The following is a 13,534-nucleotide window of genomic DNA, read 5'->3' as shown; positions in this document are numbered from 1 at the left end:
GTCTTAGGGCCTAGAATGCTGCCAGACTACCATTCTTTTAGCTGTTCTCTAAAGCCTTGTTTTGTAGTAAATGTTGGTGCTAATCTGAAGAGAAGGATTTGTCATTCCCTATCAAATTTATCTTCAGAAAGGACTCACATACACAAGGGTGTGTGCCTCATGTGTAGACGTACAATAGGACTAAGATTGACAGTTATAAGATGGAAAAGCTTGGCACACTCCACGATTTGAAGTCAGTTTATGGGAACAGTTTATTAGATGGGGTGTTAGGATCGTCTGGCTTTGACCTAGAATGTGTACATTGTGAAGCAGAGTTGTCACTTCATAAATTTACTGTAAGAATTGCTTTTTCTAAAAGTGTAGAACCTAAATAGTTCCTATATGTTCCTACTGCTGGAGCTTATAGGAATGAAAAGGCCCTCAAAGATCATCATCTAAATATGTCATTATGAAATGATATAATAGGATTCCTTCCACTATAAGTAACAGAGACCAAACTCAAACTTGCTTAATGAGAAAGACAAGTTATTGGTTCACAAACAAAAAATACAAATATTTACCTGGTTTAGGTATGGCTAAATCTAGGAGCTCAGCATTTAGGATCCTGTTTCTCTCCATCCGCTTTCCTTGGCGTTGGTCTTATTTTCAAATAGTTGCTTTCCACACAGTTGTAGCAGTGCAAGACCAGCTCCAACCAGTGTCCCAGGGCTACCTCTGATTGGCCTGGATTAAGTCATGTGTCCACCCCTGAACCAGTCACAGAGACTTTGGAGCCTCAGCTGGGCAGGGAATAGAACAGTGGGCAGCTTCCACACCCCAAATGAAAATTGAAATGCTGTTACCAGAAGGTATAGGAAGTGGGGGCAAAGAGGTCCCCTAGTGTTAGATAAAAGGCTGTCCAGAGTTTGTTGTTGTTTCCTGCAAAGCTTTGTTTTTTTATGGAAAAGTCAGGAGCACATGGGATATGGGGTTGTGTTCCTATTCTCCAGGCCAAGTTAAGGCCAACAGTTAGTACACACTAAGAAGTAGACCCTGTGTTAGGGGGTGTATTTTCACTTTTTACTGACATTTTAATTCCGTTTTAGCTCCCAGACCGAATTGGTTTTGCCTTGAATCTGTGCTAAGTATTGGTAGCTGAGGTTATGTGGCCGTTGCAAGGCCCCGTGGGTCTGGCCGCCCAGATGTAAATGCAGCAGCATTTCCATTGTGTGCTTTCATGTTGAAATGGAGAGATCTCTGGCTTGGCCGCTTGAAGAGTGATGGATCTCAAGGCCAGGACTTTGTCACCATGGGGTACACATAAACTGGATGCCCCATTCAAGGGTCTCCGGTAATTCTCCTGGTCCTTCTGGGATGGAGTGTTTACCCCTCTTTGCCTCCCCAGTCTAAATTCTGCAAAGCTTGCAGAGCCGCTGCTGTGCCCCTGGTACCAGATAGTGGGAATGTTCCTTATGCTGCCATTGCTCTTGGGGCCGTGCTGGCAGCCAGTGGGCTCAGAGGCTTTCTGTCCAAGCTGGACCACCTCAGGCAGATGGCAATATGGCAAAGTATGAGACTGTCATTGTATCATTTACTCACTCAGAGTGCTTGTTCTGTAACAGTCTCTGCACACAAGTTCTGGGCATCTGATGCTTGGCAGGATGGGCCTCTCGCCTGATGGAACTCAGTCTACTTGGGCCAGTTGGTCCAGGGTGACCATGGACGGTGAAGGTGCTGATCTAGACTGGGTCCATGTGGCTGGGGTGGCTTCCAGGAGGTGGTAACATTTCGGTCAGACCTCCAAGGAGTAGACGTTTAAGTGGGTGGAGTGAGGGACTGGGCATAAAAGGTGGTCCAGGCAGAGGGAACAGCCCGTGCAAAGGTCTGGAGGTAATATGAGTGCCCGGGGGGTGCGTTGGCTGCCAGCTGTGCTGTCTGGATCGGGCTGAATGTACTGCTGTCATCCTTGCAGGGACCTGGAGAAGCTGGAGCGGCAGGCAGTCCCCCAGGTCAACCACGCAGAGTCCTGTCGTGAGTGCGGCCGCGTGGGACCCGGACACGCGAGGGATTGTCCTCATCGCCGCCACGAGGACTCCTACGGCTACGAGAGGCGGGAGCAAGAGGAAGAACGGTACCGGTCCCACCCACCCGAGGGCAGGAGGGACAGGAGCAAGACCAGGTCCCCGTACTCGCCGGCTGAGGAGGATGCCTTATTCGTGGATTTACCCGGCGGCCTGAGAGGCCAGCAGGCACAGCCCCAGAGGGCAGAGAAGAATGGCATCGCGTATGGCCCAGGAGAGCAGAATGGGACTGGCGGATACCCGCGGGCCTTTCCTCCCAGGACCAGCCATGAAAAGCACAGCCAGAGGAAGAGCAGCCTGGCCCAGGTGGAGCACTGGGCGAAATCCCAGAAGGGGGATGGCAGGAGGTCAGTAATAGAGCTAAATCGCTGCTACCTATGAGCAAAATAACGCAGTAACTGTCGCTGTCATTTACCCAGCATGCACTGGGTAACGCTGGCCTTAAACTCTCTCCCTCCATTATCTCAAAAAAATCCCATAACAATTCTGCAGGGAGGGGGAATAGTCCCAATTTATAGATGAGGAGACTGAGGCTGGGGGAAGGGAAGGAACCTACTCAGGGCACACAGAGAAGTAGCAAAGACATTGTTCAAATCTGGGCCTGCAGGCCTCCCAAGCCACACGAGATAGCATGAAGTTCTTTGTTCCCCAGGGAATGCACTTTGAGACAGTCAGCCTATATTGACAGTAACTCCTCTTCTCCCTTTACCTGCTCCTTCTCTGCATCCAGGAAGTAGTTACAGAAACTAGAGTAAGTGCAGGCCCGTTTTTAACTTCCAGCACATAGAGTGGCACTTAGACACTGCTGACTTAGGCTTCACCATGCCCATCCCTTCAAGAAGCAGTTTTCAGTGATTTAGGGCACGTGAATCCTTGCTATTTGCAAAGCATTGTCTGTACTTTATTATCATTTTAGGTTAATTAGGGCACATTTATGAACGTGAAGCTTCCATTGTCCCCAGAAGCCTCTGTGTTTTGCCTTCATTGTAAAGACTGCAAACCCCCCTCACTGTCCTCAGGCTTGTGAAACAAACCACCGACTGTAGAGGTGAGAGCAAGGCCTGGGTGCGTTCAGAAAGTGCCCCCTGCGCCAGAAAGACCCTGGGAAGTACCAGAGCTCAGGCCGCATCTGCTGCGGCCTGGTAAACGTGAGCTGACTGCCACACTTCATTCTCCCTGTTGGCGAGCGGGCTCTCCACCTGCAGGCTCTGCAGGCAGCAGTGCTCCCAGGGGAATAGCACAGGCCTGCTTTCCGGCATGCAGGTTGTGTAACCTCTTTAATCCGGTCCAGGTGGACAGTCGTGAGGGTAGATGGTGGAGAAGTCACAGTGGATCCCCCTAAGCAATTGGTAGACATGGTTGTAGGCCAGACCGGGAGAAGGAGGGCCTTTTGTGTCATAGCTGAGATGCTTTCCCATCCTCACTGGGACATTTGGTATCCTTATGGAAAACGGAAGCTCTGCTCAAGGACCCGGGAGGGCACTGCTGTGCTCGGTGCTGGACAAGGTGGTTGTAAGTGACGTTCCTGCTGAATGGGCTGGGAAAACTGGGTCCTCAGATTAATGTGCACATCGTCAGATTAATGTAAGGAGTTTGGGTTTTATTTGAAAAAGCAACAGGGGGAACCACTGGAAGGATTTTTTTTTATAAGTATATTTTAATTTTTAAAATTTTCACAATTTAAATAAAATTCAGCTAGTGAACATAAACACAGAGGAAATGCACATAATTTACAGCCATGTACAGAATACAACAACAAGCCTCATATAAATGGTCAAAAGATATCAACTCTTAAAGTTGATTATTAGCTATGACTTTAAAAGGTCAAGATTTAATTGCTCACATATACAGGGGTACACATTCAAAATGTTTATTAATATAAAAAACGAGTGAAACTAGAATTTTCAGTTTCTAAAAGGAGTAGCATAAGCCCTAACCATTTTGGCTCAGTGGATAGAGCGTTGGCCTGCTAGATTCAATTCCAGTCAAGGGCATGTACCTTGGTTGTGGGCACAACCCCAGTAGGGGGTGTGCAGGAGGTAGCTGATCGATGTTTCTCTCTCCTCAATGTTTCTAACTTTCTATCCCTCTCTCTTCCTCTCTGTAAAGATCCAATAAAAAATATATTAAAAATAATAAAAGGAGTAGCATAAAAAGTAGTATATATCTTAACAAGAAATATAAGGGCATGACAGAGAAGAGATCTGAGTAGGCAGAAAGTTAGTACATTATGTTTTTATATAAATGTTTTTATATAAAGACATAGTTCCTTGAAGGAACTATGTCTTTAGGAATGTTGAAGTCATGACCAATATTAGAGGAAAAAGCTAAACTATTACATTTGTCAGCCCCGAAAGGGCCCCTATAGGTAGCATTAACAGTCTGGGCAGAAGAGCATGTAAACAATGAAGGACAGGCATGAACAATACCGGGAGAGCAAAGGATAGATCGATTTCTAGCATTAAAACCCTTCAAGTTCAAATTAATCTTTTGAGTGATTTAACACAAATCGAAAAATATTGACATGTTTATTCTTCAATAAGAGTAAACATTCATTTTTAACTCAAACTCTGTTGGTCCTAATATACTAATGCTTTTCTACAATAGGCATTAGATTTTAGGAGACAAAAGGCTTGATTAAATTATCTAATAATATTCTATTCTTGGTCTCGAAGTTATAAATCAATTACTTGTGGGCCCATCCTTAAAGGCTGGTTCCACAGTTACATACATAATAAGAATTAACACAAGGCTTTGGTGATAGCTTTTTTTTCCTCCTGGATTTAAAAGCATGATGGGACCCCACAATCACAGGGTTTGGTAATTCTCATATTTGGACTTTGAAATTTAGGAGACTATTTTCTATGGGCCACAAGTACCTTAAATCCAGAGTTCTTTCTGCTGCTCTATGAGGGTATGCTGTTTCAGTATCTACTGCTTTAACCTGAAAAGTTCAGTTTAATTTTGAGAAGATTATACAATAAAAGTACATACCCATCTGAAGAGTGCCAACCACCTCCAATAGTGTATAATAAAAGGCTAATATGCAAATGACAAAATGGTGGAATGACTGGTCACTATGATGCGCACTGGACACCAGGGGCAGACACTCAATGCAGGAGCTGCCCCTGGTGGTCAGTGTGCTCCCACAAGGGAAGTGCCGCTCAGTCAGAAGCCGGGCTCATGGCTGGTGAGCACAGCAGCAGTGGTGAGAACCTCTCCTGCCTTTGTGGCAATGTTAAGGATGTCCAACTGATGGCTTAGTGGGCCTAAACCATCAGTTGGACATCCCCCCAGGTCTCCTGGACTGCGAGAGGGCACAGACCAGGCTCAAGTTCCTCTCCCCCGACCCTGCCAAGTGCATGAATTTTGTGCACCAGGCCTCTAGTTTAGAAATAAAATGTTATCTGATAGAAAATAGATGAAAATAAAACACCATTTTAAAAAAGTTCAATGCTTTAAGCATGCATTTTTCTTTTTAAACATTTGTCTCAATTAAAAACAAGATCTACAAAGAAATGTTTCAGAGGCAAATTTTATAAATATTTTGTAGTGTCGTTCCCCCCCCCCCCCCAATTATCTCTGTCAGACATAAAGTACACAACAGCAGACTGTGCTTTGGGGGGGGAAATGAACGAAAACAAACAACCTTGCTCCTTTCCAGTTGTTGCACAAAGAAACGGCTTAAGGCTAAGACCTTTTCCTTCCAGTGCATACACAAAACTCACTTTTAAAAGCTAAATATAATGCACTAAAGGTCAGGGTAAGTTTTACTTGCTCAATACAAACAGGGATACCACTGGAAGGTTTTAGGAGGTAAGTGATATAATGTGATTAATAATCCACAAAGCGCCTGGGGAGGAAGGAGGCTGTCGTAGGGGCCGGGATGGGTGACAACGGAAACAGAAAGAGATTGGAAGTGCATTTTAGAGGCTTAAAAAGCAAAACTTGTCCATGAATGGGAAGTTCAGGATGAGAGAAAAGGAGGAACAAAGAGGATCCCTAGAATTTTTACATGAATAACTGGGTGGTTCCGATGTGGGGAGGGTTCAGAAACTAGTTTTGGGGAAGCCAGGGTTTCCATGTTGGACATAGAAGTTTGAGAAACCTATTAGCTACCCAAGGGCAGATGTCAGGTAGGCAGTTAGATGTGGATGGGGATGTTGGGGTTTGAGGGCTGGTTGGGCATGCCAATTGGGAGCAATCGGCGTGTAAATGGTACCCCAACACTTAGAAGTTAGCAGCAGGAGTGGGATCCTGCATGAGAAGACTGTGGTCAGAGGGAAACTCATGATAAGTTAGCCGTTTCCTCTTCTATGCAGCTCTTAGGAACTGAAGTCTGTGTGGAGCTGGCTGTGGGGAGACAAAAGCAGGAGACACCAGGCGTTGGGGCAGATAGGAAGGGCAAGGGTGGACCCCGATGCGCCTGAATTTCCGGATGGAGAGTTTGGAAGTAAGCCTTTGGTGGACTTTCAGCAGCAGCCTGGCATGGTACTGTGACTGAGAATGGTTCACCAGGCATTGGCAGAGAAAAGCGGTATGGCGGAAGGAATTCCACAAGCTGAGTGACTGCTATGCAGTTATAGGTTATTCATGGTGAAATGTCTCCACATAACTGTTTCTGGCAGCCCACAAACCCACATTATTCTGCTACCCACAGTGGTCTGTGTTTGGGGGTGGGGGTGCCCCTTGGGAGCTGGAGGATGAGAAGTCAACACCAGCCAATAAGAGGTGGCTGGCGAAGGCATTTGGCTGTTCCTAGGATGTGAGACGGGAGTTCGAGCCCTTCTTATCTGAGGGGCAGGGTGACATCGGGTCTGTGGATGAAAACAGTCTGTTGACCTCCTTGGAGGTCATTGAGCACGCGGTGAGAAGAGCTTCAGACTAGTGGTAGAAGCCCTTCTCAGTGGGCTGAAAAGCAAAAGTGAGGGATGGAAGGCAGAGTATGAACTGCCCTTTCGGGAAGAAAGCTGTCAGTTTCTGAGTAAGCAAAGGGCTCAGTCTCTAGATCATTCACTGCTGTCTTGAAAGGACTGAGTGAGCCCTGCATTCCCAGAGTTGTGGGTTTTTGTGTTTTTTCTTTTTTCTTTTCTTTTCTTAAAGATATATTTGGAATCTCTTACTGTCAAGAAATAAGTTGAGCTGGCTGCTTAGTGCAGGGACCACCTCTATTTGAAAATCCTTGTTTTGTGTTTGATTAAGACTTTGCTAATTTCATTAGATTGAGCAAGTTGGACATGGGAAGGAGGGTTGGTTGGGCTGTCTTAGGATCTTGTGTGGCTCTAGACCACAAGAAATTGTTTATAACTGGTCTTTCAGGACTTGGAGATATATATTTCACATCCATACACTCCTTTCTAGTGATGGTTTGTGGGGAACCGGCTGGCGTACCCTTAGAATCTTAGCACATTCTAAGAGGTTGGTGTGAAATGCCAGCCTTCTATTGTCCCTTGGTGTTTAAATTAATGCACACTTTTTATAAAATAGAAAGGCGGGGGTGGGGTGGAATCAGGGACTCAAACATCAGCCAGGGGCAGAGTAGGAAGTGAAAGTCCTACACAGTTGATATGGAAGTGAGGGTGAGGACGGTCTGCTGGATAAGGAATTGATGATAAAATTTGATTTTACATTCCGATGGCGACCATTTTATAGTGGCTGTGTCAGCATTTCCTGTTTGCTTTGGTGCCTTTTGGAGCAGGGAGGCCCCATAGCCACAGAGCAGGGTGTGAGGGCAAGAGACCCTGAGCACTCTTTTGGGGTAAGGCTGGAGTTGGGGGCCAGCAGATGGGTCTGCTGTCAGAACAAAGCTGCTCCCAGGGTGACCTTTATGCCATCTTACAGCCCTGTCTACCTCCTGGTCCTTCCTTTGGAACCAGGGCTCGCCATGGCACTGGGGTCTTTGGGGTTGCCTCTACAGGGCCAGCGCCAGGGGTGGAAGGTAGGGAGTGACAGGGTAGAGGACAAGCTGAGGGCTTTGGGCACTGCCCAGTGGGGTCTCTGACCGTGGGACACATAGGTAGGCACCGGTGGGCTGCAGAGCCACTCTGAAGGGGTGTGGGAGCACAGGTAGGACATGCTTTGTATACTTTGCATTTTGCTCCAGGCAGAGTGAACAGTGGTTAGTAAAGTCATAAGCTCCCCAGGGGGAGCCCAGCCTGGTTTGTGCCACTGTCATCACCGCTGTTAGAGGATTCAGGCACTGCCCCTTCCTGAGACAGGGTCCCCTCTGACGCTGGGAAATCAGCAGCAAACCCTGCCACCTAGTGGCAAGGAGACAAGCTACACAGACACTAGACAAATCTGGGTTGAAGAGGTCTTATTACCTCTTGTAATTGCAAAGGTAATGATGAAAAGGGAGAGGAAAGCTACCATTTTTGAATGACAGCTATTTCTGTTTAAAACCTGTTTTTGTTGATTTTGGAGAGAGAGGGAAGGAGAGAGAGAGAGAGGAAGAAACATTAATTGGAGAAAAAATTTAACATTGATCGGCTGCCTCCTTCACGCCCCCTACCTGCCATCAAGCCCTAACCAGCGACCTTTTAGTGCATGGGTCATTGCTCAGCCACTGAGCACACTGGCCCGGCGCATGACAGCTGTTTCTAATCCTCACAACAATCCATTGAACGGTTCTTCGTGTTCCCACTTTATAGTGAGGAAAGTGAGGGTATACGTGACACCCGAAGACATATTGTCAGGAAGAGATGAAGTGAGATGAGTTTTAAAACAACTAGAATGGTTTTAGAACAATTATAAAGTTAGCCACCTCAGGCCTTGTTAAAGCACAAGTGGCTAGGCCCCACCCCCAGAGCTTCTGACTTGGCAGGTTTGGGTGGGACCTGGTAACCTGCCTGTCTGACTGCCTGGTGGTGCTGATGCTGCCACACCACGTCTTGCTCGTGTAAAAGAGGTGTGTTGGGTAAAGTTGGTGGATAAAGGCAGGGTCAGGACTCCAACCCAGGCCTGTCTGATTCCAACACCCGCTCGCTTTGGACAACATGTCGCCTCTCCGGTTTGACTTTTAAGGCTGAATGCATCGCTACACTTGGCCCTTTGCTGAATTTTTGTTTCGCAAAATAAGGTGGCAGGTTGGTTGTAGTTTTCACAATCGTATCTGGCTTTTGTGTGCCGGCGTATTCTTTAAAGGGCTGTTTATGCATGAAGACTTTTTCAGACCGTGGGCTGGGAAAGAGATGTCTTGCAAGTATGACAAGGACCTCAGAACAGTTACCGACTGTCCAGTCACCACGTCAGAGCAGAGCAAGAGCCCGAGGGCTGCGGCATTGCCGAGGCCGCTGTGGACGGGTAGTGTCCTGGAGAATGAGTGAGTTAGGGTGCACGGGGCTCGGGGAGCCCATGCGGGGGGGGGGGGGGGGCGGGGGGCGGGGCGGGGGGAGAGAACAATATGAGAATGAGGATAGCTGGGAAGGGAGCACCTGCTCGTGAAGGGCCTTCTGTGCATCAGGCAAGGAGCCTGCATTCTCCCGTGGACCCTTCAGAACAGCTTATGAGGCAGGTAATTCTGTCCTCATGATCCAGGTCAGGAAGCTGAGCCTCAGAGCAGTGTGCAAGCTCCCTAGGGTCATGTCACCAGGGGATGCCAGAGCCAGGACTCAACCCCAGTCCGACGGCCTCTGCCTTTTCCACATGTTGCCCAGGGGTGTAGGAGGCTGGGCGGGATTAGTGGGGAGGTCTGAGTCTTGGGCTCCAGGAATTACAGGGCCACATCGGAGCGGGGGCCTCCTGGCCTGTTGGGCCAGAGATGCCCGGCTTGCCCCAGCTCAGTCCTGGTCCCAGTAGGAGGAGCGGTGAGAAGACAGCAGGGCTGCCAAGTTGGTTGGGGTCAGGAGAAGGGGTTTAGATTTCATGGACAGTGAGAGGCCATTGAAGTTTCTGGAGCATGGCAGTGACTGGATCTAAACACTTGACTGCACACTGCGTGGAAACTAGTAAGGAAGGTCTCAATGTTGTCTTGGGGCACAGGGGTTCGTCAGTCGGTATGGAGACTAGAATAGTAGAAGAAATGGACCGACCTCAGCCACATCTGTTGAGACCCTGCAGGACTTGGAGTGGCGACACCGCACAGAGGCAGCGTCTCGGAAGAGCTGACGGGGGTCAAGTGGGAGAGGAGAAGGCAGAGTCCCTTCCTTGACGTGATGGGCGTGGGGTGGCCAGGCCGGCCTGGTAGCAGGTTGACACGCCGAGGCTGACAGGGGAAGTGGCTCTGCAGTCCTTTGTCAAGAGACGGAAGTCCTGGCTTGTCCGCTTTGATGGTCCTCTGTGGGGTTCTTACAGGGCTCGCTCAGCGGCCTGGCCCCTTGCACCTTTACTTAGCTGTGTGTGCAGATGCCTGCAGACCCCGGCATCCTCTCACCTGTCCTCCTTCCTCCTCAGCCTCCCCCAGGACCAGACCCTTCCTCGCCACGGGCCCAGCCAGCCCCTGTCCTTCCCGGAAAGCTACCAGACGCTTCCCAGGAGCACCCGCCACCCCTCGGGGAGCTCCTCGCCTCCTCCCCGCAACCTGCCGAGCGACTACAAGTACGCGCAGGACCGAGCCAGCCACCTGAAGATGTCGAGTGAGGAGCGCCGGGCACACCGCGACGGCACCGTGTGGCAGCTGTACGAGTGGCAGCAGCGCCAGCAGTTCCGGCACGGCAGCCCCACGGCGCCCATCTCCCCGGAGTTCCCCGAGCAGGGCCGCAGCAGGAGCATGCTGGAGGTGCCCCGCTCCATCTCCGTGCCTCCGTCTCCCTCCGACATCCCTCCCCCCGGCCCCCCGCGGGCCTTCCCGCCCCGGCGGCCGCACACGCCCGCGGAGAGGGTCACCGTGAGGCCGCCGGACCAGAGGAGGAGCGTGGACATCTCGCTGGGCACTTCTCCCAGGAAGACCTGGGGCCACACCACCAAGGTGAGGCTCTGGGGTCCCTGCCGGGCGGCTGGGGGGACCAGCATCAGGGCACCAGGAGCCTCACGTGGTGTGAACACACATCTGAGCAATTGGCAGTAATGACAGGTCACACGTACGCAGTAATTTTGGGTGTCAGGGTGCAGGGTTAAAGGAGTTACTTAGTTACTTTAATTTTTACAACAGCCCAAAGAGGTTGGTGCTGTTATTAAGCCTGTTTCACTGATGAGTACTCTGAGGCATTAAGAAATGAGTAACATGCCGAAACCAGTTTGGCTCAGTGGATGGAGCATCAGCCTATGGACTGAAAGGTCCCAGGTTCGATTTCAGTCAAGGGCATGTACCTTGGTTGCGAGCACATCCCCAGGTAGGGGGTGTGAAGGAGGCAACTGGTCAATGTTTCTCTCTCATCAATGTTTCTAGCTCTCTATCCCTCTTTCTTCCTCTCTGTGAAAAATCAATAAAATATATATTTTTTTTTAAAAAGAAAGAAATGAGTAAACTTGCCTGGGGCCAGACAACTAGAAACCTGCTTCCTTGCAGCTTGGAAGGCAGGAAAAGCTGTCCATGTTCGGTTTAATCAACTATAATAATAATAAAAGGGTAATATGTTAATTAGGCCAGATGTCCTTCTGGACAAAGCAGGGGCTGAGAGGGAAGCCCGGGTCCCGAGTGCCAGAGGGGAGCCGGTGCCGGCAGTTGGGGGAAGGAAGGCCTCCTCTTGCACAAATTGCGTGCACTGGGCCTCTAGTGTATAATCGGATTAAGTGTTAAGTCATCGAGGGGCTTTCACAGTCTGTCACTGCCATAACCATCCCCATTGTACAGATGAAGAGGGAGGCTCAGAGAGGTGACGTGCCTGAAGCAGGCTGCTCTGGGAAGTGAGTGGCAGAAGTTCTGGCCCCAGCCCCGCCCCCTTGCTGGCCCCTCAGTGTGACTTCTTCTCTCCCCACCTGCAGAACTCCTCGCACGTGGACCGGCGCTCCATGCCCTCCATGGGTTACATGACCCACACTGTCAGCGCTCCCAGTTTACACGGAAAATCGGTAAGCGGGGCTTCATCCCCCCACCCCACCCCCAGGCGAATGATTCAGAGCAGCCTGCAAAGGGTTAATCTCGTCTGATTCCTCCCCCCGAGCCAGTCCAAAGCAGTCTGCAGGGCAGTTATCAGCCCCCAATGTAGAGATGAGGAAACGGATGCTCAGAGAAGTCGGTTACTTGCTCAGGGTCACGCCGCCAGCCTTGGGTCCTTCCCGGATCCGATGAAGAGTTTGGGGAAGTGGAAGAGAGCTGTGGGCTCTTCTCTTTGGGACAGCGTTTTCCAGCCAGCCACCGGCTCTCCTCTCGTTAGCGCCTCTGCTGGTCTTTGCTTTGATTAGTTAACCATCTCCGAAGTGTGAGTCTGGGTGAGGGCCGCTGCTGGCTGCTGTTTTCTGGAAAAAAAAAAAAAAAAAAAAAAGAAAGCACTTCCCGCAGCCCCTTTCCCGCCAGTGCCTTTATTTGTCCTAATGACAGAATTAATGCAGTAATTGCCTAATGGTGTCACATCAGTGCTGTCCCAGCACGGGGCGAAGAGTAATTATAGCGGCGCGCTCCTGCGGTGGCTAATTTCCTCGTGATGTGTCTGCACACCTGCAGCTGGAGGAGCTCTCGCTGCTTCTCACCCGGTTACGGCGGCACCAGGCCAAGCTGGCCAGTGTGCGAGACTTCGCTGTGGGCCACTTACTGCAGCACCAGCTGGCCTTTCCCACCTGCCAGGTCAGCAACCCAGGACCCCGGGCCGTGGGCCAGCCCGGAGGCAAGGGAGTGACGTGCTGGCCCATGTCCCCTCGTGCCATGCTCTGGTCTGTTCTTGCTGCTGTCTGGCTCTCTCCCTCGTTTCCTGCCTGTTTGCTTCTGGATGTGACTGCTGGACGCCGCGCCAAGGTGGTGGGGCTCGTGCGCGGGCCCCGGGGAGGAGGCTGCATGTGGGGTGAGGGCCCTGACCTGTGGCTTCTCTGGCTGTGAGTGGTGACCGGCAGGCTGGTGTGTGGCCATGTCCGAGGGGCTGTGCTGGCTGTCGTCCTTGTTACCGCCGTGGTTGCTCCTGGGTGCCTGAAGGTGGGTGCTGGCCTGGAGGTAGAAGGCAGAGTGCCCAGCCGATGGACCAAGCAGCCTCACGCCTCTTAGCCTGGCAAGCCTCACAGGGACCCAGGAGAGGGTAGGTAGGCAGGAATGGTTAGCACGCAGCAGGCAGGGGATCAAGAAGGGAAGTCACTTGCCCGGCTAAGCATCCAAAGCCCAGGTCCGGCCTGCACAGTGTCCAGGCAGTTGCCCTCCCAGCATCTGGAGCAGCTTAAAGAAGGTGGCGGTGCAGACGGGACTGGTCTGAGTTGCACAGATATCGGCAGAAGATAGAAGGCGACAATTCCGTTGCCCTCCTTCCTTGTCCTGTTTTAGTGGGACCTGAGGGACTCAGGAAATGTGCTTGCGAGAAGGAAAGCAAGGGAACACTTACAAAAACCCTAAGTTGAGAATGCGGGTGTTTGTTTAATAACATTCATTATAATAACATTAACTTATTAATGACTTA

General features: G+C 50.3%; 1 protein-coding gene across 7 annotated transcripts in view; it reads left to right on the top strand.

Moving 5' to 3' along the window:
- The window catches only part of PLEKHA7 (pleckstrin homology domain containing A7), a 203,292-nt gene that overhangs the window by 154,484 nt on the left and 35,274 nt on the right, over positions 1–13,534 (top strand). For 4 of the 7 annotated variants that reach the window (XM_084895463.1, XM_084895462.1, XM_084895460.1 and 1 more), the window contains 4 exons: positions 1,952–2,407; positions 10,452–10,965; positions 11,922–12,008; positions 12,601–12,720. In XM_084895463.1, coding sequence (XP_084751589.1) covers positions 1,952–2,407; positions 10,452–10,965; positions 11,922–12,008; positions 12,601–12,720 — 1,177 coding nt within the window. The remainder of the gene's footprint in view (positions 1–1,951; positions 2,408–10,451; positions 10,966–11,921; positions 12,009–12,600; positions 12,721–13,534) is intronic. The other 3 variants (XM_084895461.1, XM_084895459.1, XM_084895464.1) reach the window with 1 other exon arrangement.

Source organism: Pipistrellus hanaki, assembly GCF_964339955.1.
Source record: "Pipistrellus hanaki genome assembly, chromosome: 9".
NCBI classification, from domain to species: Eukaryota; Metazoa; Chordata; class Mammalia; order Chiroptera; family Vespertilionidae; genus Pipistrellus; species Pipistrellus hanaki.
The sequence above is the reverse complement of the archived record's forward strand: the minus strand, read 5'-3'. Positions and strand labels throughout refer to the sequence as shown.